This window comes from Diplotaxodon limnothrissa, linkage group LG19 (genome assembly GCF_057381915.1).
Source record: "Diplotaxodon limnothrissa isolate DT_005_m linkage group LG19, D_limnothrissa_male_GT1.1, whole genome shotgun sequence".
NCBI classification, from domain to species: Eukaryota; Metazoa; Chordata; class Actinopteri; order Cichliformes; family Cichlidae; genus Diplotaxodon; species Diplotaxodon limnothrissa.
This window is the reverse complement of record NC_140614.1, coordinates 9,074,616-9,102,198: the sequence shown is the minus strand read 5'-3', so window position 1 is coordinate 9,102,198 and position 27,583 is coordinate 9,074,616. Positions and strand designations below refer to the sequence as shown.

At 40.7% G+C, this 27,583-nt stretch overlaps 1 protein-coding gene across 1 annotated transcript; it reads left to right on the top strand.

Annotated features, from left to right (window-relative positions):
- The first annotated feature begins 1,415 nt into the window (after window positions 1–1,415).
- On the top strand, window positions 1,416–19,135 carry ap5s1 (adaptor related protein complex 5 subunit sigma 1). Its single transcript, XM_085342845.1, has 3 exons — window positions 1,416–1,669; window positions 13,497–13,788; window positions 17,924–19,135. The coding sequence occupies exons 1-3, from the start codon at window positions 1,488–1,490 to the stop codon at window positions 18,050–18,052; spliced, it is 603 nt and encodes a 200-aa protein (XP_085198971.1). The 5' UTR covers window positions 1,416–1,487; the 3' UTR covers window positions 18,053–19,135.
- The last annotated feature ends 8,448 nt before the right edge of the window (window positions 19,136–27,583 follow it).

Below are 27,583 nucleotides of genomic sequence, written 5' to 3'. Positions count from 1 at the left end.
TCACCTGATCCAGCCCTAACTATATGCTTTAGCAAAAAGGAAAGTTTTAAACCTAATCTTAAAAGTAGAGATTGTGTCTGTCTTCCAAATCCAAACTGGAAGCTGTTTCCACAGAAGAGGGGCCTGAAAACTGAAGGCTGTCCCTCCATTCTACTTTTGAAAACTCTAGGAACAGCAAGTAAGCCTTCACTCTGAGAGCAGGGTGCTTTATTGGGATAATATGACACTAAACGATCTGTAACATATGACAGGGTCTCATCGTCATGTCAAATTGCATGTGAGAAGAGACTTTTTTAAAGGGTTTTAAAATGACATTCTAGATTTTACCTGGAACCAATGAAGAGAAGCTAATATGGGAGAAATACAGTCCTTCTTTCTTGCCTATGTTACTTGTTTGCTGTGGCCTTTTGGATCAAAATAAGGATTTCCAGGATTTCCTGCCTGATGCTAAGGAGTCTAGTTTAGTCTAGCCTAGAAATCCCTAAAATACCTACTGAGATGTTTCATTCTGGACCAACGTGGTGAACTAACATGAGTCCCTATTACCTAATAATAAAGCCAGACTGCTAACAGCCTCATGATGCTACTCTCTTCCAGCTGTTAGAGTTGTAATAATGACATACGGAGTTCTGAATGTCATAAAATCAGCAGTTCTTTTAATAAAATAAAATAAAATAAAATCCTATGAAGAGCTAGAACTATCCCCAGGTCTTGTTACACTGTGTTTCAGTTACACCAAGTAAGTTCAGGGCTGAGGGTGAAGAGGTTAACAGGATGGTGGAGTGAATGCTAACAAAGCAGAGTGAATGCTCTCTTTCTTCTTCACACACACACAGACAGACGCATGCACACACACAGAGGAGGGCCTCTCAGTGTAAAGAAGCATGACCAGCAGCAGCTGTTGGATTACCAGCTGCCTCTGTTTATCTGCTGAGACCCCGAAACCCTCTGTTCTCACTCAGCCTCTCTGCAGCCTCTCCTGTCCCTCAGTCCTGAGAGCTGTACTAGGAAGAAAGAGACTATTGAGTTAGTGAGGTATGTTGAGCTGAAAGCAGGAGTGTTTAATTTCACATGTGACCTGTTCAATAGAATGTTACGGTCAGAATTATTGATCGTATTGTCTATGATCAGTGTACTATAGACTGTCAGCTAAAGCAATGCTATTCTGGCTAAACCATTCTGATTTTACACACAGCCACCACACAGCTCCATGCTGCCGTTTAAAAACAATCATTTGTAAGTGTAAACAAACAAACAAACAGTCTTCAAAGATACTGTATGGCTCTGAATAACACTGCTGGGAGCATATGTGGGAGTCGCTGACTGCGAGCGACCTCTGGTGGTTATATTTATGAAAAGCAACAGTGCACGAGACTGGTCAGCTGACCAATGCGGAAGTGCTTAAAATCAGCAGTGTAAACAACGATTCAGAAGAAATAAAGTAAAAAGCTCTGTTTGGATAACTTTTTCTCCCCTAGTACGACAGCATGGTTCGGTGTTTCCTCATACACACCGTGTGCCCGGTGAGTGCTCTGTCTGCCGGGGAGAGCCGTGTTCTGTACTCCCGGGTTTTCGGTCCAGATGACGGAGTCCTGTCCGAGCGGCACCGAGACTTCAGCCCGGAGGAAAGAAGGCTTCTGCAGAAGGAGAGGGTGACCGCAGTAGCCAGGTGGGTGTTTGTGGTTAACAGTTAAAAATAAATCATTATTCGAAGTCATTTTTTTTCTGGACATCCACAGATTGGGACAGAAGTGGACACTTTAATTAAGCCCTTTTTGTGTAATTTTGCCTGTAGGAGTGAAGAGATAACTGCGGTCAAGTGAGCCCTCACTTACGAAGTCGCAGTCAAGCTAGCCGCCCCGCCAGCCGCACCTAAAATGTTGTTGCACTACTCTTACGCATATTACGGTATAGGTGCCGACTGGCTTAGAAACGCAGTGTTTTCTGTCCTGACACTATTTTACTTCACAATCCACTCCCAGTTTTGGTTAATCTCCACTTTCACCCCTGTGATCCACAGCCCAAATTACTGTATGATTCAGAGAAAATTAACAATAAAATTTACCCAATTTACTCAACTATACTTTTAATGTCCTCATCTTTGAGCTCAGATTACAGGAAAACTGAAAGAGGTGACGCAGATATCTCACTGGATTCTGACTCTGGGTGACCCCCACTCTGCATGCTGTGATCCACAGCCAAAATTACTGTACAGTTTTTGAGAAAATTGATAGTAAAATCTTCCCATTTTGCTTTACTGTACTCTACATATTGACATCTTTGATCTCCGATTACAGGAAAACTGTAAGAGGTGACGCAGATATTTCACTGGATTATGAATCTAGGCCATCTCCACTCTTCACCCTGTGATCCACAGCCAAAATTACTGTACGGATTTTGAGAAAATTGATAGTAAACTTTGCACAATTTACTCTACTGTACTCTATATATTCTCATCTTTGAGCTTAGATTACAGGAAAACTGTAAGAGGTGACGCAGATATCTCACTGGATTATGACTCTGGGTGACCCCCACTCTGCACCCTGTGATCCACAGCAAAAATTACTGTACAGTTTTTGAGAAAATTGATAGTAAAATCTTCCCATTTTGCTTTACTGTACTCTACATATTGACATCTTTGAGCTCAGATTACAGGAAAACTATAAGAGGTGACGCAGATATTTCACTGGATTCTGAATCTAGGCTGTCGCCACTCTTCACCCTGTCATCCACAGCCAAAATTACTGTACGGATTTTTAGAAAATTGATAGTAAACTTTGCACAATTTACTGTACTATACTCTATATATTCTCATCTTTGAGCTCAGATTACAGGAAAACTGTAAGAGGTGACGCAGATATTTCACTGGATTCTGAATCTAGGCTGTCGCCACTCTTCACCCTGTCATCCACAGCCAAAATTACTGTACAGTTTTTGAGAAAATTCATGGTAAAATCTTCCCATTTTGCTTTACTGTACTCTACATATTGACATCTTTGAGCTCAGATTACAGGAAAACTATAAGAGGTGACACAGATATTTCACTGGATTCTGACTCTAGGCTGTCTCCACTCTGCACCCTGTGATCCACAGCCAAAATTACTGTACGGATTTTGAGAAAATTGATAGTAAACTTTGCACAATTTACTGTACTGTACTTTATATATTGACATCTTTGAGCTCAGATTACAGGAAAACTGTAAGAGGTGACGCAGATATCTCACTGGATTATGACTCTAGGCTGTCGCCGCTCTTCACCCTGTGATCCACAGAAAAAATTACTGTACGGTTTTTGAGAAAATTGATAGTAAACTTTGCACAATTTACTGTACTATACTCTATATATTCTCATCTTTGAGCTCAGATTACAGGAAAACTGTAAGAGGTGACGCAGATATTTCACTGGATTATGAATCTAGGCTGTCGCCACTCTTCACCCTGTCATCCACAGCCAAAATTACTGTACGGTTTTTGAGAAAATTGATAGTAAAATCTTCCCATTTTGCTTTACTGTACTCTACATATTGACATCTTTGAGCTCAGATTACAGGAAAACTATAAGAGGTGACACAGATATTTCACTGGATTCTGACTCTAGGCTGTCTCCACTCTGCACCCTGTGATCCACAGCCAAAATTACTGTATGGATTTTGAGAAAATTGATAGTAAACTTTGCACAATTTACTGTACTGTACTTTATATATTGACATCTTTGAGCTCAGATTACAGGAAAACTGTAAGAGGTGACGCAGATATCTCACTGGATTATGACTCTAGGCTGTCGCCACTCTTCACCCTGTGATCCACAGAAAAAATTACTGTACGGTTTTTGAGAAAATTGATAGTAAACTTTGCACAATTTACTCTACTGTACTTTTAATATTCTCATCTTTGACCTCAGATTACAGGAAAACTATAAGAGGTGACGCAGATATCTCACTGGATTATGACTCTGGGTGACCCCCACTCTGCACCCTGTGATCCACAGCCCAAATTACTGTACGGATTTCTGATAAAATTAAATCCTATTCCATTACCAAACAAAATGAGTTCATTGAAGTATTTGCTTAACTACAAGAAATGTCTTTCCACACACAATTTAAATTTTTCAAAATGTCATTCACACACCACCTCAAGTATCAACTTCAGTTTTAGACATTATTTATTCAGTGCTTAATCACAACAATAGTCAACTTAAGGCACTTACATAATAAGTTAAACCTTACAATAATACATACAGAGAAAAACCCAACAATCATATGACCCCCTATGAGCAACAGTGGGAAGGAAAAACTCCCTTTTAACAGGAAGAAACCTCCGGCAGAACCAGGCTCAGGGAGGGGCGGCCATCTGCCTCAACCGGTCAGGGTGAGAAATTACATTTCTCAGATTACTGATTTCTCATATTACTACTACACAGTTTAGATACACTCAACAAAAATATAAACGCAACACCTTTGTTACTGCTCCCATTCCCCATGGGATGGACGTAGAGACCGAAAATTCATTCCAGATACACAATATAACCATCCCTCCCAAACAGTGGTCACAAATCAGTCCAAATGTGTGGTAGTGGGCACATCTGCCATATTGAGATAATCCATCCCACCTCACAGGTGTGCCACATCAGGATGCTGATCTGACATCATGAGTAGTGCACAGGTGTACCTCAGACTGCCCACAACAAAAGGCCACCCTGGAATGTGCAGTTTTTTGCGCTATTGGGGGTCTGGGGACCCAGAACCGGTCAGTATCTGGTGTGACCACCATTTGCCTCATGCAGTGCAACACATCGTCGCATGGAGTCTATCAGATTGTCAATTGTGGCCTTTGGAATGTTGGTCCACTCCACTTCAATGGCTGTGCGAGGTTGTTGGATATTCGTGGGAACTGGTACACGCTGTCGTATACGCCGGTCAAGCACATCCCGAACATGCTCAATGGGTGACATGTCCGGTGAGTATGCTGGCCATGCAAGAACTGGGACATTCTCAGCTGCCATCTGCCCTGAACAATGTGAACCATGATTCATCCGTGAAGCGCGCACCTCTCCAACGTGCCAGACGCCATCGAATGTGAGCATTTGCCCACACAAGTCTGTTACGGCGACGAGCTGGAGTCAGGTCAAGACCCCGATGAGGACGACGGGCATGCAGTTGAGCTTCCCTGAGACGGTTTCTGACAGTTTGTGCAGAAATTGTTTGGTTGTGCAAACCAATTGTTCCAGCAGCTGTCTGGGTGGCTGGTCTCAGACGATCTTGGAGGTGAACCTGCTGGATGTGGAGGTCCTGGGCTGGTGTGGTTACACGAGGTCTGCGGTTGTGAGGCCGGTTGGATGTGCTGACATATTCTCTGAAACGCCTGTGGAGACGGCTTATGGTTGAGAAATGAACATTCAATGCACGGGCGACAGATCTGGTTGACATTCCTGCTGTCAGCATGCCAATTGCACGCTCCCTCATTGCTTGTGGCATCTGTGGCATTTTGCTGTGAGACAAAACTGCACATTCCAGGGTGGCCTTTTGTTGTGGGCAGTCTGAGGTACACCTGTGCACTACTCATGATGTCAGATCAGCATCCTGATGTGGCACACCTGTGAGGTGGGATGGATTATCTCAATATGGCAGATGTGCCCACTACCACACATTTGGACTGATTTGTGACCACTGTTTGGGAGGGATGGTTATATTGTGTATCTGGAATGAATTTTCGGTCTCTACGTCCATCCCATGGGGAATGGGAGCAGTAACAAAGGTGTTGCGTTTATATTTTTGTTGAGTGTATCTAAACTGTGTAGTAGTAATATGAGAAATCAGTAATCTGAGAAATGTAATTTCTCACCCTGACCGGTTGAGGCAGATGGCCGCCCCTCCCTGAGCCTGGTTCTGCCGGAGGTTTCTTCCTGTTAAAAGGGAGTTTTTCCTTCCCACTGTTGCTCATAGGGGGTCATATGATTGTTGGGTTTTTCTCTGTATGTATTATTGTAAGGTTTAACTTATTATGTAAGTGCCTTAAGTTGACTATTGTTGTGATTAAGCACTGAATAAATAATGTCTAAAACTGAAGTTGATACTTGAGGTGGTGTGTGAATGACATTTTGAAAAATTTAAATTGTGTGTGGAAAGACATTTCTTGTAGTTAAGCAAATACTTCAATGAACTCATTTTGTTTGGTAATGGAATAGGATTTAATTTTATCAGAAATCCGTACAGTAATTTGGGCTGTGGATCACAGGGTGCAGAGTGGGGGTCACCCAGAGTCATAATCCAGTGAGATATCTGCGTCACCTCTTATAGTTTTCCTGTAATCTGAGGTCAAAGATGAGAATATTAAAAGTACAGTAGAGTAAATTGTGCAAAGTTTACTATCAATTTTCTCAAAAACCGTACAGTAATTTTTTCTGTGGATCACAGGGTGAAGAGTGGCGACAGCCTAGAGTCATAATCCAGTGAGATATCTGCGTCACCTCTTACAGTTTTCCTGTAATCTGAGCTCAAAGATGTCAATATATAAAGTACAGTACAGTAAATTGTGCAAAGTTTACTATCAATTTTCTCAAAATCCGTACAGTAATTTTGGCTGTGGATCACAGGGTGCAGAGTGGAGACAGCCTAGAGTCAGAATCCAGTGAAATATCTGTGTCACCTCTTATAGTTTTCCTGTAATCGGAACTCAAAGATGTCAATATGTAGAGTACAGTGAAGCAAAATGGGAAGATTTTACTATCAATTTTCTCAAAAACCGTACAGTAATTTTGGCTGTGGATGACAGGGTGCAGAGTGGCGACAGCCTAGATTCATAATCCAGTGAAATATCTGCGTCACCTCTTACAGTTTTCCTGTAATCTGAGCTCAAAGATGAGAATATATAGAGTATAGTACAGTAAATTGTGCAAAGTTTACTATCAATTTTCTCAAAAACCGTACAGTAATTTTGGCTGTGGATCACAGGGTGCAGAGTGGAGACAGCCTAGATTCATAATCCAGTGAAATATCTGCGTCACCTCTTACAGTTTTCCTGTAATCTGAGCTCAAAGATGAGAATATATAGAGTATAGTACAGTAAATTGTGCAAAGTTTACTATCAATTTTCTAAAAATCCATACAGTAATTTGGGCTGTGGATAACAGGGTGAAGAGTGGCGACAGCCTAGAGTCAGAATACAGTGAGATATCTGCGTCACCTCTTATAGTTTTCCTGTAATCTGAGCTCAAAGATGTCAATATGTAGAGTACAGTAAAGCAAAATGGGAAGATTTTGCTATGAATTTTCTCAAAATCCATACAGTAATTTTTGCTGTGGATCACAGCATGCAGAGTGGGGGTCACCCAGAGTCATAATCCAGTGAGATATCTGCGTCACCTCTTACAGTTTTCCTGTAATCTAAGCTCAAAGATGAGAATATATAGAGTACAGTACAGTAAATTGTGCAAAGTTTACTATCAATTTTCTCAAAATCCGTACAGTAATTTTGGCTGTGGATCACAGGGTGAAGAGTGGAGATGGCCTAGATTCAGAATCCAGTGAAATATCTGCGTCACCTCTTACAGTTTTCCTGTAATCTGAGCTCAAAGATGTCAATATGTAGAGTACAGTAAAGCAAAATGGGAAGATTTTACCATGAATTTTCTCAAAAACTGTACAGTAATTTTGGCTGTGGATGACAGGGTGAAGAGTGGCGACAGCCTAGATTCAGAATCCAGTGAAATATCTGCGTCACCTCTTATAGTTTTCCTGTAATCTGAGCTCAAAGATGTCAATATGTAGAGTACAGTAAAGCAAAATGGGAAGATTTTACTATCAATTTTCTCAAAAACTGTACAGTAATTTTGGCTGTGGATCACAGCATGCAGAGTGGGGGTCACCCAGAGTCAGAATCCAGTGAGATATCTGCGTCACCTCTTACAGTTTTCCTGTAATCTAAGCTCAAAGATGAGAATATATAGAGTACAGTAGAGTAAATTGTGCAAAGTTTACTATCAATTTTCTCAAAAACCGTACAGTAATTTTTTCTGTGGATCACAGGGTGAAGAGTGGCGACAGCCTAGAGTCAGAATCCAGTGAGATATCTGCGTCACCTCTTACAGTTTCCCTGTAATCGGAGCTCAAAGATGAGAATATATAGAGTATAGTACAGTAAATTGTGCAAAGTTTACTATCAATTTTCTCAAAATCCGTACAGTAATTTTTGCTGTGGATCACAGGGTGCAGAGTGGGGGTCACCCAGAGTCATAATCCAGTGAAATATCTGCGTCACCTCTTACAGTTTTCCTGTAATCTGAGGCCAAAGATGTCAATATGTAGAGTACAGTAAAGCAAAATGGGAAGATTTTGCTATGAATTTTCTCAAAATCCATACAGTAATTTTGGCTGTGGATCACAGGGTGCAGAGTGGCGACAGCCTAGATTCACAATCCAGTGAAATATCTGCGTCACCTCTTATGGTTTTCCTGTAATCTGAGCTCAAAAATGAGAATATATAGCGTATAGTACAGTAAATTGTGCAAAGTTTACTATCAATTTTCTCAAAATCCGTACAGTAATTTTTGCTGTGGATCACAGGGTGCAGAGTGGGGGTCACCCAGAGTCATAATCCAGTGAAATATCTGCGTCACCTCTTACAGTTTTCCTGTAATCTGAGCTCAAAGATGAGAATATATAGAGTACAGTAGAGTAAATTGTGCATATTTACTATGGATTTTCCCAAAAACCGTACAGTAATTTTGGCTGTGGATCACAGGGTGCAGAGTGGAGATGGCCTAGATTCATAATCCAGTGAAATATCTGCATCACCTCTTACAGTTTTTCTGTAATCTGACCTTAAAGATGAGAATATATAGAGTATAGTACAGTAAATTGTGCAAAGTTTACTATCAATTTTCTCAAAAACTGTACAGTAATTTTGGCTGTGGATGACAGGGTGCAGAGTGGCGACAGCCTAGATTCATAATCCAGTGAAATATCTGCGTCACCTCTTACAGTTTTCCTGTAATCGGAGCTCAAAGATGTCAATGTATAAAGTACAGTAAAGCAAAATGGGAAGATTTTGCTATGAATTTTCTCAAAATCCATACAGTAATTTTTGCTGTGGATCACAGGGTGCAGAGTGGGGGTCACCCAGAGTCATAATCCAGTGAGATATCTGCGTCACCTCTTACAGTTTTCCTTTAATCTAAGCTCAAAGATGAGAATATATAGAGTACAGTAGAGTAAATTGTGCAAAGTTTACTATCAATTTTCTCAAAATCCATACAGTAATTTTGGCTGTGGATCACAGGGTGCAGAGTGGGGGTCCCCCAGAGTCAGAATCCAGTGAAATATCTGTGTCACCTCTTACAGTTTTCCTGTAATCAGAGCTCAAAGATGTCAATATGTGGAGTACAGTAAAGCATAATGGGAAGATTTTGCTATGAATTTTCTCAAAATCCATACAGTAATTTTGGCTGTGGATCACAGGGTGAAGAGTGGCGACAGCCTAGAGTCAGAATCCAGTGAAATATCTGCGTCACCTCTTACAATTTTCCTGTAATCGGAGCTCAAAGATGTTAATATGTGGAGTACAGTAAAGCACAATGGGAAGATTTTGCTATGAATTTTCTCAAAATCCGTACAGTAATTTTGGCTGTGGATCACAGGGTGCAGAGTGGGGGTCACCCAGAGTCATAATCCAGTGAAATATCTGCGTCACCTCTTACAGTTTTCCTGTAATCTGAGGTCAAAGATGAGGACATTAAAAGTATAGTTGAGTAAATTGGGTAAATTTTATTGTTAATTTTCTCTGAATCATACAGTAATTTGGGCTGTGGATCACAGGGGGGAAAGTGGAGATACACTAAAAATGGGAGTGGATTGTGAAGTAAAATAGTGTCAGGACACAAAACACTGCGTTTCTAAGCCGGTCTTCACCCATACCGTAATATACGTAAGAGTAGTGCAACCACATTTTCGGTGCGGCTGGCGGGGCGGCTAGCTTGACTGCGACTTCGTAAGTGAGGGCTCACTTTACCGCAGTAAGAGACAAGGACAGCAGACATAATTAAATTCAGTTAATCACCTTTCTGTGTTTTTGCATTACATTAACATAGTGGAAACGACTTGACAGCCCAAGGCTCTGTCCCATTACTTGAGCTTCATTCATTTTCCACCAGGTAGACAGAGTGAGAGCCCCAGGCCTGCGCAGTGGACCTGTTGTGGTAGTCTTCTGATTCCGCTTTGTGGATGCATCTGATTTACACTATTCCCTCGTGTTTACAACAGGATTCAGCAGTTCATGCAGAGACTGCAGGGGGCAAAGATGTTTTTGTTTCCTCCTGAATAAATGTCTCAGTCAGCTCTGATAGCTGATGTGTGTTTTCTTTTCATGTTTTGGAACTAACACCTGTCCAGATAAAGACATGCAGCCAGTGTATTCTGTTGAGTGGCGTCTGTTCGTGTCCCTGCATTGCCTGTTGATGTTTGTCATATACAGTATTGTTCAAAAGGCTCTTTGAATGCTCTATTCATATCCGTCATGCAGTGTCATGAAGATCTATCCAGCGATGAGCACAGGAGCTATGTTTAGACTCAAGAACACAGGACTACTTGTTATACAGACATTATGAAGACATAACATACATTTTCAGAAGACATAACATACATTTTCACTGCTATGCAGATGACACCCAGCTCTATCTGTCCATGAAGCCAGATAACACACACCAATTAGTTAAACTGCAGGAATGTCTTAAAGACATAAAGACCTGGATGGCCGCTAACTTTCTGCTTCTTAATTCAGATAAAACTGAGGTTATTGTACTCGGCCCTGAAAATCTTAGAAATATGGTATCTAATCAGATTCTTACTCTGGATGGCATTACCTTGGCCTCCAGTAACGCGGTGAGGAACCTTGGAGTCATTTTTGACCAGGACATGTCCTTCAACGCACATATTAAACAAATATGTAAGACTGCTTTCTTCCATTTGCGCAACATCTCTAAAATTAGAAATATCCTGTCTCAGAGTGACGCTGAAAAACTAGTTCATGCATTTATTACTTCCAGGCTGGACTACTGTAATTCATTATTATCAGGATGTCCAAAAAACTCACTGAAAAGCCTTCAGCTAATCCAAAATGCTGCAGCAAGAGTCCTGACAGGGACTAGAAAGAGAGAGCATATTTCTCCTGTTTTGGCTTCCCTTCATTGGCTTCCTGTTAAATCCAGAATTGAATTCAAAACCCTGCTCCTCACATACAAAGTCTTAAATAATCAGGCCCCATCATATCTTAATGACCTTGTAGTACCATATCACCCTATTAGAGCGCTCCGCTCTCGCTCTGCAGGCCTACTTGTTGTTCCTAGAGTATTTAAAAGTAGAATGGGAGGCAGAGCCTTCAGTTTTCAGGCCCCTCTTCTGTGGAACCAGCTTCCAGTTTGGATTCGGGAGACAGACACTATCTCTACTTTTAAGATTAGGCTTAAAACTTTCCTTTTTTCTAAAGCATATAGTTAGGGCTGGACCAGGTGACCCTGAATCCTCCCTTTGTTATGCTGCAATAGATGTAGGCTGCCGGGGGATTCCCATGATGCATTGAGTTTTTCCTTTCCAGTCACCTTTCTCACTCACTATGTATTAATAGACCTCTCTGCATTGAATCATATCTGTTATTAACCTCTGTCTCTCTTCCACAGCATGTCTTTATCCTGTCTTCCTTCTCTCACCCCAACCGGTCGCAGCAGATGGCCGCCCCTCCCTGAGCCTGGTTCTGCCGGAGGTTTCTTCCTGTTAAAAGGGAGTTTTTCCTTCCCACTGTCGCCAAAGTGCTTGCTCATAGGGGGTCATATGATTGTTGGGTTTTTCTCTGTATCTATGAAGCGCCTTGAGGCGACTTTTGTTGTGATTTGGCGCTATATAAATAAAATTGAATTGAATTGAATTGAATTGAATACAGATGGTCTGCCAGACACCGAGATGGCCTCAGTCTCAATGCTTTAAAAAAATGAATTTACCTGCCAGAGTACCTAGAGCCATTTTTGGCTTTTGAGCAATTTTTTTTTTTTTACTGCTAATTGTATGAAGGTAATTTAAAAAAATACTGAAAATAGCACCCTGGCTTTATTTCTAGTGATTTTTAGGATTTATTCTTGTTGATAACTCATAATAGCAGTTCTTTCACCATCAATCATCTCTCTGTTTTCTCATATAAAGCATCCTGCTATTTTGATGGGAACACACAATGTAAAATGCCAGACAATAATATTTTTTTTCAGTGACTCATGAATCATTGTGTGTAGGGATGGGTATTGATAAGATTTTAACGATTCCGATTCCATTTTCGATTCTGTTTAACGATTCGATTCTTTATCGATTCTTTTTTTTTTTTTTAAAAAGGAGAACACTAAGGTCGATTAGCTTAGAACTTTATTTTATATCTTCTCTTTGAACAAGATAGAAACTTAGGAGTAACATGGCCTTACAAACCCAACAGTGAGAGCTTCAGAGATCCAGCCTACGGCTCTTCAATGGGGTGTCACAGGGTCCCCAGGAAAAAAAATTGTAAATGTAAAATAATAAAATAAATATTCTTCTGTAGCAATAACAAAGTATAACATAAATTGTTCTGTGGCAATTACACAAGAATATCCAGTAATGTCCCTGCCTACAATTAAACACATTCACTTACCAAAAATCATCTGCTGTGGCAAATGGGTGCAAGGCTTTGACCACAAACTGAGTCACTGCTCTGTGACGTTCGTCTATCCTGCCTGAAAGGAGACGCTGCCGGCAGACTGCAGCGAGAACTGCCAGCATCTGAGCCAGCCTCTGTCTCTCTCATCATGGTCACCTACATGTACAGTAATGGCAGGTCTTGTAATAAGGCAGATCACGCTAACATAATATGCACTGTTAGTTGATTATTTACCTGCCGCATTAACAGAAGAGGGCGTGCAAACGTTACCGCTGCTGCTGGGAGAGTCACGAGTCCGGAGTGGAATTAAAAACACGACATTCATTTAAGGTCATCGCGTGTTTTGTGAGCAAATGCTTTTGCATATTCGTAGTGTTTCCTCCCTTAAATGAAATATCTACTTTGCAAGTTGCCCTGTTGTCATCGGTTCTCATGAAGTATAATCAAACTTTTGAGCGTTTGAGCCGCTTAGGCGCCATGTTTCCTGCCAGGTAAATGACGCTCCGCAACGTGGTGACGTCATTCGGGGCGACTGGAATCGATAAGGGAATCGTTTGCAAAAATGGCAAACAATTCCAAGGAATTGAAACAGTGGGAACCGGTTCTCAACAAGAACCGGTTTTCGATACCCATCCCTAATTGTGTGTGTGTGTGTGTGTTTTGTTTTTCTCCTGTTCCAGCCTGTAACTAGTGATTACTACTGTCAAAGACAACGGTTGTTCTAATGTTATCAGTAAAACTGGTTAAATAGCTCAAAATAAAATGAGCCCCACAGTTATTGTGACTATGAAAGCATCCTAATTAATGGCAAAACACTTTTTGTGTCTCAGACAAGTCCGGAGTGCTATCTCTCTGTCCCGGGAAGCCTCGGGTCGGCTGATAGAGGAGACGTTGCCGGGCGAAGAGAATCTGGCTCTGCAGGACGCCGACTGCGGCGTGGTGCGGCTCAGAGCCGGAGACCCGTTCTCCGAGGAGACGAGCGCTCTGTGGCTGGGGGTTCAGAGTCTGGGCTTCACGCTCGTCTGTGAGCCTCATGAGAACCTGCTGCTGGCTGAGGGAACACTGCGCAACCTGACCCGCCACTGCCTGGAGCACCTGCACATGCTGGGGCAAGGGAGCGAGGTGAGCCGTGGACACACATTCTACTGCTCAAAAAAATGAAAGGAACACTTTTTAATCAGCGTACACCATCAAGTCAGTTAAGTTTCTGGGATACTGAGCTGGTCAGCTAAGTAGCAGTAGGTTGTAAATAAGTTTCAGTTGCTTTGAAATTAAGAGTAGGTGCACTAGAGGGGCAAAAATGAGACAACCCCCAAAACAGGTTTTACAGGTCGAGGCCCCTGACATTTTTTTCCTGCCTCATCTTTTCTGATTGTTTTCTGGTACCAGGACCCTACAGAGGTTGCACAGGTACTCCAACTCCTTCAGGATGACACATCAATATGTTTCAATATGAAGGTTTGCTGTGTCTCACAGCACAGTCTCAAGACCACACAGGAGATTCCAGCAGGCAGGTAGCTACTCTAGGAGAGCTGGACTTCTTCTAGAGTGAGCATACTCACTCTGTTGCACTCGATGTGTGTTTAATTTGGACCTGGGGCCCGTTCTTCGTACGTCGCTTACTACATCCAAGATCAAATGACACATCCAAGACCAAATCATCGCGCTAACCGTGAGCTCGCTAATCCGGTTCTCCGAACACACCTGCTGTTGACGATTAGTACAGCTGGATGAAGTAATGTGAGATCACTGGGTGTCGTAAAAGGGGCTACGCATCCATAGTAGAAACATTGATCGGCAACCCTCTGATTGGTCGGCGAAAATGTCGAAGGAGCGCGCTCAGTATTTTTCGGCAGCAGAGCAAGAACTCTTGAGTGAGGGATTTCAGGAGTTTAATCAGAACTCAAGGGAACACTGCAAAGGCTGCAAAAGCAAGGAGAGAGGGCTGGCAGAAAGTTGCTGACAAATTAAACTCGTAAGTAATTTCATATCACACTAGGGCTGCTCGATTATGGCAAAAATGATAATCACGATTATTTTCACTGAAATTGAGATCACGATTATTTGACGATATTTATTTAACCCTTTAAGACCTACTATAGAACCAAGTCCACCAGAGCTTATATTATTTTTATTTATTTTTTTTACATGCTGTAGTGCCATTTGTGGGAGCATTTCAAGTTGCTATACATCAATACAACTGTTATAGCCCATATTTTAATAATATGTATGCATTAAGTGCATAGTAATTACATAAATTGCAAAAAAGTGCAATAAACTACAAAAAAAATTGAAAATCGCTTTTGTTTTGTTTACATATATTTCTACTTGGAGAAGTTTAAGAGGTTTATCCCTCAAAACTTTAAATACAATAAAGTTGCAAAAAATAGTTTACAACAGGAAATTTATTTTGAGTGTCTTCATAGTTTTATTTTGGAGATACAGCAATTTTTATATACTGCAGGAAAAACAAAAAACAATCCTATGATGCAAATTTGCAAAGAAAACAGCATGTGCATCATTTCACTGTGGGAAGTGTTACGAACAGCTGATAGGAACGGCAAAGCGTGTTTCTGGAATATTATGTTTTTGTTGCTGCAAGCGCTTTTTATGCAGTTTTTGCAAAGCTATATGTGGAACGAAACCGTGACCGAGGACAAGCTGATGGCATCAGATGTAAGTACAACTCCTCCGGTTTCATATGCAAAACAAATTATTGCGCTAGCTTACACGGTTCAGATTCTACAGGGGTTTAAAAATAGTTACGCAAAACGGAGCGTGCTGCTCTGACCGGCTTTAAAGGGTTAACAATGACTTTAAAAAAATAATATAAATAGTGTGCAACACCACTGAAGTTTTTTTTTTTTTTTTAACTCTTTTCAACCAACGGCAGTCACTCTCCAAATAACTTCTGCTTAGCTTTCCGAGCTTCCCTCGGGTCCTCTTAATCAGCGGTCTCCACCCTTTTTTGCGCCACGGACTGGTTTATGCCCGACAATATTTTCACGGACCGGCCTTTAAGGTGTCGCGGATAAATGAGGGAGGGGCTAATAATCGGCTCAGTCATTTTTAATGATCGTTGAAAGCCCAGATCGTAATCGTGATTAAAATTCGATTAATTGAGCAGCCCTATATCACACTATATTATCCAATATTATATTACATTATATTATATTATATTATGTTATATTATATCCCCTTTCACATTAGAGCCCCAACAGGACCCACTAGAACATGGGAACATGTAAAAGTGAAATATAAGAATATTCCACAGAATGGTAATATTTATCACTTATATTGCTTTTCGTCTCTTGGAAAGAGACCCTGAAATAATCTGTTAGTTTGTTCATAACAGCAACCAAGAAAAGGGCAGAGCAAAAAAAGACAGGTGGTGGTCCTGCACCCCCTCGTCAACAAGTTGGTTAAGTAAATAATATCCTCACGGGAAAATCGATATCTCTCTATGAGCACACTGTCGCGCTGAGCTAAAGGATCCTGTCTGTCCCGCAATATACGCTGAATTCTGAAAACTCTCCTTATCCACCTTCGCTTTTATAGCCGTGGTCTCTCATCTTGATTACACGAAGTAATTTACAATTACTACTCTGAAATATGAATTACATCTGTAATAATCACATACATGTAATAGAATGTTAATAGTACATTTCCCTTTTTTAGGATATGACCTGTATGTATCTGTGTGAAATCAATAAAAGGATCAAGTGCTGCATTATCTTTAGTTACATTGATAATATTTATTTATGGTGAAACAGTGGTAAAATATCGCTGTTGCTTTCGTATAAATGAAGCGGACATACCTGCGTGGCCGCGATCTAATCCTGTTTACATAAAGTAAACCTGCTCCCGAGCAGGTTTACGCTTACGGCTCTGTTGCTACGACAGCAAGTCCCGGATGAGCTTCGGGGAACCGAACGATCCAGGATCACGCGAAATCGTCAACAATCAAATCCAGCTAACTTACTTAGCGAGGTACGAAGAACGGACCCCTGGTCTGGAGTATTCAGGATCTATTTTCACAAATACAGTTTAGATTTCATAAATATGACAGAGTTATAATAAGTGCCCATATTACTATAGTTCAAACTTGCCAATTCCAGTTACTGTAATTTGTAAATGGCTATGGTCTGGTGCGGTATGAATTTTCATATGTTAAACCCATTTAAATTGGGTTTAAACTTTGTATTATCAGGAGTATTGTCCCTTTGATTGAGAAGTGGACGCCTGCCTGCGGGGTTGTAGCCAGCAGCAGTTTCATGAGCTTCATCTCAGTTAATTCACGTCACTGAATGAGAACTCTGGTATTGATGCCTTTTTGAGTGTCATCAGTTCAATTATCTGACAAGTAATATGGGGCCATGTGTCACTGATTGTGCTGACAGACCATGCAAGAAGTCTTTCTCTCAGTTTTGATGAATGAAGTTATGGTGTTTTATGTGTTTGTGTGTTTCACAGCACTTACTTTTAGCGCCTGTGCGATAAACCTGCTGATAGCTTAGCGCTCTCATCGAAATATAGTTGCTTCTGGCTAATCTTGGTGTCAGCTAAAATGCTAAACATGGGGATGTCACAAGCTGAAGTGCAACATCACATTTGTTAATGCCTTCTTTTATATACTGTTTAAGGCTTTCATAGATTAAAGAAGTGTTATCTCTGATGGCTGCTTCAGTGAGAAGTGTGTGAAGAACACTGAGACATGTCATTAGCTTTGAAGTTATTCTCAACAGTGAAACTTTAAAGACCTCTTGAGCCTTTTGACTTGTACAAACCTAGTGAAGCCATGAGTCACTGACCAGCTGTTGATAAAATGTATTGTTTTATTTCATTTCTCCAATTTTTCTTTTTTTCTGACAGGAATAATTGCATAAACATCTTTTCTTTACCACAAACATACAGTAGATCACTGTGACTCATGCATCTTCCGGCTGCTGTAAAGTGCATTTGTATTCAGAAACTGTAGCGAGTGTTTGTGTCTATATGCGTCCTAAGGCATCATCAGACTGCAATCCATTAACTTAAACAGTTTACCTCCCCAAAGAAAGATGATTGTCGAACACTGGTATCGAGACTCGCAAGAGCAGCCTCTCATTACGTGCTATGAAAAATATCAATAAAGCAAAATTCAGCAGTAATGAAACTAGATTGCAGCAGCGCGCATTCTTATTACCAGCTTTTAAGCATCTCTTGATTAATCGAGAAGCCTGCTCGGGGTCATCACTTGTGGCATTTTTCTCTCCAGGTCCTGCTGAAGAGCAACCGGATCGACGTCCTGCTCAGTCGCCTGCTTCCTCACGGCCAGCTGCTCTTCCTCAACCACCGCTTTGCCCAGAGTTTGGAAAAGGAAGTAGCGGCTTATATGGCCAAATAAAGCCGAGCAGCCACGGTTGCCATTTTCAGGGAGGGCGGGCTATCATTTACAGCTACTTCTAGCTATATCTGCTGGCTTCCAAGCAAACAAGCCCTCTGTCATTCACCTCCGGTGACATTTCCACGCTGGAAGACGAAGAGCGGACTACCAGCTGCTGCTGCTGCTGCTGCTGCTGTTGTTAGAGATTGCATGATGTGTAAACACACAGAGTGGTAAATACCTGCCTCATCCACTTGCAGCTCACTCTTGGCTGTTTACTGTGTGGGTGGCTTCACTTCAAATCCTGTTTGTCAAATTGAAGAGTGGAAAGAAAAACGTGGCAGATTAAAGAGTGCAGTCGCAGAGGCCAGTTAAGACGTACTTGTCAGCATTAAAGCCTGCTGTTTATCTGATTCACCATACTCGAAATGTCACAGTGTGACCTTGAGGAGCCAGACTTGAACCCTTTTTTGTGCTTTTTCAGATTTCAGTGAGTATAAATGAAATCTCGGAGTGTTATTGCCTTATAGTAACTCCTCATAAGACCTTACGTTTCCTACTACTCATCGGGATAGCGAATGGGTTTTAAAAGAATGTTTTGGGAGAACAAGAACACAGTATAAATCCTCTTAAAGAAATGCACAATAGAAAGGGAAGAACAAAAGATCTAGATCTGAGTTGTTTTATGACAATTTATAGCAGAAATGCCGCAATGCCAGTGATGCTAAGGACAACGGACGGGGCAGGAAGTGAGGAGACGTTTGGATAAACTATTATGAATGAAAGCAGAAATGTTGGCATGCAGAACATGGAACAAAACATGAGGAAATGATGACAAGTAGACCTACAAACACAAACATCCTGACTCAACAAATAAAAAATGTATTCCTGTGTCTTGTGAACATCTGTTGTTCCCCCCCGACTGCCTCTCCTCACATCGAGCCAGACTCTCCTGCTCCTCCTTCTGGCCTCTTAAGAGCTTCTTAAACCCCACTTTTTGTGCTGGCAACCAAAACCAGAGCTGTGTTTTTAGGTGTGTGTCTGTGTGTGTGGAGAGGAGATTGTGTGGATGCCAACATTGATTGCTTTGATCTTCTTCTTTCCCCCCCCCCTGTATTAAAAATAAAACTAATTTCTTGTATTACCCAAGGCGTATGCTTTGATACTTGTGTAGTCTGCAATCAAGGATGCGGCACATCTCCCCCACCCAAAAAAAGAAAAAAAAAAGAAGATATCAGCGAGGAGCTGGGGATTGCACCTTAAATGAGATGTAGCACACAAGAGGAGAATTTGATATGCTGAGCAAAAATTACTGAAAAAAAAGAACCACCATAAACACCTTTACACTGATCGTGACAAGTAATGTCATGGTATGACCAGGAGAGGGAGCTGTTACTGTGACTTTCAGTGTGCCATGAAGGACGTTGGAGGGGAAATCTTACTTGGAGCTCTCTTCATAGAGAAAGAACTTGTTAAAAGATGGATGCTGGACTGAGGGAGACTTCCACATAATTGCAAAATAAAAAGGACAAGTACAAGACAAGAAGAAGTATTACTGAAGAGTCCTCACGGAGATGACAAGAAAGCTTGCCTTAGAAAGTTGGTAAGGTGGTCATACTGAATATTAACTTTCCAGCTTGTACAAATTGTTTTTGCCTTATATATATATATATATATATATATATATATATATATATATATATATATATATATATATATATATATATATATATATATATATATATATATATATATATACATACACACATATATAGCAAAATATAAAGAAATGAGGGGCGGTACTGTATTTTATCTGTTTTGAGAATGCTCATCTTTCCATCCTGAAGCTATTATAAATAATGCCAGTGGAGACATCAGCTAAGTAAGTGTTGGTCCATCAACTTTCCAATAACAGCGTCTCTACTAATAGCGTGTAAAACACAGAAAAAGTATCTGACTCCAGGGGAACATTTTCTAAGGACAGATCCACTAAATGGAAGACATCAAACGGAACTCAAGAGTTCTTTCAGTCAAGAAATTGTTACATTTCCCTTTTTTCCAACCAACAAAAACAGCCATATAAAGAAATATAAAGAAGTTGTGTAGAACTGGCCCGCACAGAGACCTGACTTCAACCCCATCCAAAACCTTTGAGATGAGCTAGAACATTGACTGCGAGCCAGAACTCATCATCCAACATCAATGAGCGACCTTATGAATAACTCAGAGCTGGTTCAGACAGGCAGCGCAGGTCCTCTGCTGCACTCGCATGGCCTGCTTTTCTCTCTGCGTGCAGTGCCGTGCAGACGTTTGGGCAGTAGTGCTCGTCAAAATGACTCTGAATGGCCAATAAAGATGTCCTGATTTCTAAAAGGCACCGAGTTAAAGAGGATACATTTGATTTAATATTTCACGCAAATTGCTTTTCTTTAATTTGCATATTCCACAATTTCAACATAAAAAAGAAAAATTGGCCCACAGCAAAGATAGGTCAGCGCTTAGCAGCGTGCCCTTTGGCAAGGATCACAGCATGAAGGTGCTTTCTGTGGTGCTATGAGTCTTTCAGTTCTTGTTTGGGGGGATTTACAGTTGTTGTTTGAACACAGCAGAATGCAGTGGCACCACTCTAAATCTTCATGAAGGTCTTTTGCACTCAGACTGTGCTTTTGATTTGCCTCTCTAGCGATTCTATGAGCAATTTTCTCAAAGTTTTCCAGGTCTTCCTGACCGCAGCCTGGCCTCCACCGTTCCTGTTAACTAACATTTCTTAATTGCACTTCTAACTGAGGAAACATCCATCTTCCTACTGTCTTCTTGCAGCCTTCTCCTGCTTTGGGGGCATCAATTACTCTAATTTTCCAAGTGCAGTGCAGCTGTGTTCTCTACTGATTACTTGAGCAAGGTTTAAGGAGTGTTTATAAAGCTTTAAAATGTGCTCTACCTGACCTTTATTATGAATGAATGTGAACAAGCCACAACCTCTTGCTTAGAGTGTTATCTGCATGTGAATAATATTGAATCTTTAACTTCTATGCCTTTTGTAGATCTAATCTAATGAGAGCAACACTTTTTCTTTGGAGCAATTAGCTTTAAAAGACTGGAAGTCTTGTTATTGTTCAATAACATTATTTATACAAATCCGAAGCAGGAGATTTTAAGTAGGAGACATCTTTTGACATGCACACTGTAAGAAAGAAAAAGGCCATTAAACTTAAAATATAAACTGATTTCAATTCAATACATTTTTTGATTTTTTCTCTACTTTTGAGCGTTTTTATTGACTTTACTAATATTCACGGGCTGAGCACTAAGTTCTGGCATCTTCTTGTTCGACTAATTACAATAATTCTAGCTTTAATTTCATGCATTTCTACCTTTAAAAACAGAAATTCTTCTTGTTAGTCTGGTGCTAGTCTGGTGAAAATTGTAATTTCTGCTGATTGTTCACAAGTCAACAACAACAGGAAATGCATCAGAATAATAAAGTTTATTTTTGTTTTTGTTGTGTTCATGATCAAATGATCAAATCTGTGGATAAAATGATTGTTTCAGGAATATTGCAGTATCAACAAAAACTATGACCCAAAATTTGAGTTTGAGTGAAAATGTATAACACTTATCACACTAACATATTTCAGATAATTTAAAAAACATATTAGGAAAGATAAATAACCAGAATTTTTGGAAAGCTCAGTTCAGTTTCACTAGTCACACCCAGGCCTGACCACTGTCAGACCTGCTGAATCAAGAAATGACTTTAATAGAACCTTGTCACAAAGTGAAGCAGGCTCATAAAGCAACACACCATGCCATGATCTAAAGAAACAACTGACAAAACAAAGTCATTGACATGTTACCGGCTGGAAAGGATTCTAAAACCATTTCTAAGGCTTTGGGACTCCAGTGAAGCCCAATTGAGAACCTTTGAAAGGAGTGGCCATCTTACTGAAATTACTCTAAGAGTGATGAATGACTCACCCAGAAAGAAGAACTTAGAACAACATCTAAAGACCTCCACTTGCCAGAGTTAAGGTCAGAGCTCATGATTCAACAATAAGAAATTGTGTCCATGGGAAGAGGTCCAAGCCCAAATCCACTACTGGCCCCACAAAAAGAAAAGAAAAACATCTCGATGATCACTGAAATCTTTGGGAAAATATTCTGTGGACTGATGAAAGTCAGTTGAACTTCATACCACCAGTCAAGCATGGTGGTCTCGGTCTGCTTTGCTGCTTCAGGCCCTGGACGAGTTGCTGTAATTGATGAAACCATGAATTGTGCTCGCTACCAGAAAATCATGAAAAAGAATATCTGGATATCAACTCAAGCCCTGAAGCTTAAGGGCACTTGGGTTATGCAGTAGGACAATGATCCAAAACACAACAGCAAGTCCTCCTCTGAAAGTCTCAAAAAGTCAAACTTGACGTCTTTGAGTGACCGAGTCAAAGTCTGGACTTAATTCCGGTTGAGATGCTCCGGCAAGACCATAAACAGGCTGTTCATGCTTGAAACATTTTAGTGTGACTGAATTAAAACAATTCTGCAGAGAAGAGTGGGCCACAATTTCTCCACAGTGATATAAAAGGCTCATTAGCAGTTATCACAAATCCTTGAATGCAGCTCTTGCATGGGTGGCACAACTGAACGTCAGTGTTGTGCAAATTAATATTGCTACAAATGTGTTTTTCAGGGCATGCATACTAAAAGCAAAACTTGTACATTCACTCATGTTTTATTAACAATCAGTATGATTGGGCGCTACTGCCATGCCATGCACTCACAAGGAGGCGCAGATGCATGACGCATTTGGTTTTATCTGTGGAGCAGCTAGTGGGTTTCCAGTGGCATATTTTTATTTTTGAAATGGAAAACTTTTCAACAATTGTTAGTTGTTTTTTTTTTTTTTTAATAGCATTTACATCTTAAATGAAAAACATTAGCATGTTTGTTGAGTCTGGTTCTTTTGAGGAAGAAGAATTCAGACTTTGTGTGTTAAAATCATAAAACTCATTCAAAGTGTTCTTAACTGTAATTGTATTCAAACTTAACTTCAGGTAGTTTCTGAGTTCTTTAAATTGTTTAGCAAATTTAGTTTACTTCATTTTATAATCTCCCAACAAAACATTTAGTTGATTCAAATGTGGAGGCTGGCCTCCATCCAGTTACTTGGCATCTTTAAAAAGTTGTGTTAAACAACCAGGTGCAGCATAAGGACTGACAATGCAGCGCCTCACCACTAGGGGGCAGTATGTAGCCAAAGACGATCCAAGCAGCTGCTCCCTGTGTTTCTTCTAATGGAAGACAAACAGTAATAGCAGAACCGGCCATAAAATCACAAATTCTACTTATTTGAAACCATTTAAAACAATATGATAGACATCAAAACAAGCAGGCGTTCAAACTGTTTTCATGTGTGTGGATCCTGTTTGTGATTACGTCTAATTAGGGAAGCTCGGAAAATCAGAAGTTGATCTTTGCCAACAAGCAGCTGTTTGATAAAATGCATGACTTGGTGTCAAGTGGAGATTAAATTTACAGTATCTGCTGCAGATATTTTAGCATGTATGTTGTGCTTTCAAAGCCTGTGATTGTAATGGCCTAGCTACATTTAATTACAGCACAGCTCGGTTTGAAAACAGGAACTATTAAAAAGGACATGTTACGCAGCAGAGTGTACAAATAAACACGTGGAAGTCAGAAGGGCGAAGGAGACGCTCAGCATAATTGCACAAAAAAAATCCCAGGGACAGAAAATGCAATGATGCCACAAAATGAGCATGCGCAGGTTGTCTTGACTTTGAAAGGAGGGCGCTCTCAGGTCAAAGTTTAAATGGAGGAAGGTCATGAAGAGGTTTTTCTACTGAGTGCTACCAAAAGCCCAAGAACTCCGGCTAAACACTGCAGGTGATAGCTCCCTGATTAGCACAAGGCGCGAGCCGGCTGCTTTAATGTGTTGCTGAAATGAAAACTTCAACACTCTCTGGCTTCAATAGCACTTACAGAGGGAATAAATTGAAGGCCATTAACTGAAGTACAGAAAATTCTCATAGCTAACAAAACCCGGTTCTGAGAATGGCAAGCAGATGGTGAGTGGGGCAAGGTTAAAGAAGACCCAAAGGTCAAGCTGCATGAAGCAGCAGAGCCAGTGGATCAAAGGCAAAATCTGGGTATCTGCTTTGTACACGAGCTGGACTGCACTGCTGACCCACCAAGTCAAGAAAGAAGGTGTTTCCCAGAGCACCTGATACTCTGTAGTAGCGAGCAGAGTGGCTGTCCTACACAGATTTTCACTCTTTTTACAATATTCTTATCCACTTGGCAGCTCCCTCCTGCTCTGGTTTTGTGCTCCGGCTCTCCCCTCCTGCCTTTCTTCTTCCAGCTTCCCTCATATTCACTCATCATCTGTGCGGGCTGACCAGACCAAAGCTGACATTGTCACAGCCCATCTCAGTCACTCACTCAATCTTTTCTTCTCCCCGCTTTTTGTTCTCTCCCTCCCACCGGCCTCAAGCTCCTAACAAAAAAAACCAAAAAAAGATTTTCTCATTGCATTTAGAGTGTGGTCATTGAGTATGCCAACTCCTGAGTTTAAGGATTTTGCTCTTAATATTTTTTTCTCCTGCCTCATTAGATGTCTCCCTGACTATTGTATGGCTCATGGCGAGAGCGCAGTGGAGAAAATGGGCTCAGCCCCAGCCAGAGATACAATATGAATTTCAATGCGAGTTGACGACTTATTCACTTTAGCCTCTGTCAGGGCATGCAGTGTGAAATACCTGAACGCCATGGCTTCCATTCATATACATTAGGCATCATTTCTATTCCCTTTCACGCGTACATCGCTAGAATTTCAAACGTTCCTCTGCTCCTGGGCCACAGCTAAGTGGAGTTTCTATTGGAGTGGAGGTGGAGGAATGCTCAGTGCTAACAGCTAAACGCCACTCATATTAGATGTCACAACAGATCTGCGTGATCTGTAAATTTCTGCTTTCTCCGCAGAATCCGTAGGAGGGAGATTACATGTTTGTGGAGTGCGTGGGTGCGCACATGCCAAGCTTGAATTAATGGCTGGAATGTAATAAACATAAATTTGTCATGATGATTTTTTTCCCCATAATTCTGTAACTTATACCTGGAATCATCTTTAAAAACACACACACATATGCAGAGGGAGTATCGCATTCTCTCTCATCCAGTCTATCGGGCATCACAAGTGAGACGTTCTCTCTTAGCATCTCAAATCGCGTTAGATTTCCAATTTCAAGCCCTTTATTTCATAGCTTTTTTCTCCCCAGTCTCTGAAAAAACATCTTTTCCGCATTTCAACCAACATGCGCGCAAGGTGCCTGCTTTCTAAAGGTACGGTTTGTCAGAGGCAGACTTCAAACAACCCCATTAATTGAAAATATAAGTCAATTATTTCTTAATTAAGCTCCCTCTGCTGCGGGATGCCTCTGTAGGATTTCTGTTTTTGCTCATTACCAATGAAAAGGCAGCGCGTGGGTCTGCGGGGAAACAAGTCGAGTAAATAACTTCACACCAAGAAATGAAAACGGGGACTTTTATGGCGTTAATTTTTCTGCTTTCTGTTTGTGTTCTTTTTTGTTTTTCACACCAAATTGATTTATTGATCTGTAAATAAGCTAAGCGATAAAGTAGTCTAGACTGATAAAGGCCACATGCTCCGGATGCTCTGATAGTGACTCAGAGGGGATTATATAGCAAACTGGATGCCATCTGTTTCTGCACGGGAGACGCTCTTAATATTTGTCACCACTGTTTAAATCACAGATAGAGATACTTTCACTTACTTTTCGCTTTTCTCTTAAAATCACAGCGACAGGCTGTGCACGCACGGCTCCGTATAAACTCCTAATAAGTTCCAAGAATTGTAGCAAAAACACACTCGTTTCTTTATCACGCAGAAAACCTTCTGCTGCTTTACAGCTTGCAATTAGCCATTAATTGCAATTTTCAGCAGTAATGAAAATAATTTCAGCGAGGCTGGAAGCTCCTCAGCAGTATGTCTGGGATCATAATTTCAACAGCTCTGAACAAATGTGGTCACATCCACTACAGAGTACCGGCTATAAAATGTTACAGCCTCCCCAATAAATTTACATCCGGGGAATGGTTGACTCCTTTATGGTAAAATTACAGTGAGAGTGCGTGTCACTGTGTCATAGTCGGGCCTGGAGTTTTTTTTAATGGGTCATGCCCCTTTATCACATTAATACTCCCCCATGTCTCCTCCCTGCTCCTCACTGCACTTTTCTTCATTCAGATCAGAAAAAAGCTGTCTGTATTATGTTTATGTTTTAGAAATACAGCCACATACAATTCACCTTTCCTCTTTGATTTTAACTGAATATATCAGGACATCTATGAAGCAAATTCACTCAGTGAAATAAGGGAGTGCTTCAATCACAAATTGGCTTTTAATGAATGAAATATCCAAGTTGAAATCCTTTAATGGTATACATTTTGTAATTTGTTGAGAGCAATATGGTCAATGGAAACAAAAATCACAAACGGCTTGAGGGTTTGAAATTTGAAATCACAGGCCATGTTCACTCCTGACAGTGTCCCTCCTGATAAGATGGTAGATCGGGTCAAGGAATTTCCTTCCAGACCTGGGTCAAGACATCAGTAAGCTCCTGGACAAGTGCTATTTGATGGCTTCAGATTCACTGACACATCCCAAAGGTTCTCAGTTCGATTTAGGCCTGGAGAATGTGAAGGGCTGTCAATAGTTAATGGTATTAACATCTGTCATCACCCGGGAACTTCCTATACACTCTTGTTGGACACTGGATGTTCTCTTGAAGCAGCAGGAACTCAGGGCCCATGACACAAGCACAATTTCTGATAATGGGCGTGAGGATTTTATCGTCCATCCACAGCATCTCCAAATTCTTTCGTGCCACTTTTGGCCACTAGGGGGCAGAAGACCTTAGAAAAAAGCTCTGAGAAGGCTCTAAAGTTCTTACTGGCCACATGTTAGCAAAGAACTGCATATTCACCCAGTTGTTCCCAGTTTGGGGTCGTTGTCATGTTACTACTTATCACAAATGTCAAAATTATTAAAAAAAAAAAAACTAGCTGAGGATTTAATTCTTAATCTTATCTATAAAGCAGCTCAGATTGTTGATTTTTAACCACAGCTTGTTATTCTGCTTTTGCCAGCTTATGTTTAATTGACTTAATGCCATGTGGCCCTATAGGCAAGCATTATATATTTAATTTAATACAGATTTACTGACAGTAATACTATTCAAAATATGCATCATTTACTGTTAAATGAACTAATTTAACATATATTTAATTTAAAAAATGATTAATTGATATTTAAAATGATAACTTGGAAACTTTAACTCTTTCTCCCATAAAGACTAGATATCACCATCTCCCAGCACCCTTAGAGACAGGTTTTGACATCTCATTATATCAATAAGGACAGGGTTTGATTAGACTAGGTACCAGGTTCTTCACTTGAGTTGTGCTAAAATATTTAACTGGGCCTTTCCCAAAATCATTTTTCTGATCTTCTGA

What these genes read in the sequence shown, in the direction of transcription:
- ap5s1 (XM_085342845.1), top strand. Translation starts at nt 1,488, where the DNA reads ATGGTTCGGTGTTTCCTCATACACACCGTGTGCCCGGTGAGTGCTCTG. An exon ending in AGGGTGACCGCAGTAGCCAG is followed by an intron (nt 1,670 to 13,496) that starts GTGGGTGTTTGT and finishes TTTGTGTCTCAG; the next exon opens with ACAAGTCCGGAGTGCTATCT. An exon ending in TGCTGGGGCAAGGGAGCGAG is followed by an intron (nt 13,789 to 17,923) that starts GTGAGCCGTGGA and finishes TTTTCTCTCCAG; the next exon opens with GTCCTGCTGAAGAGCAACCG.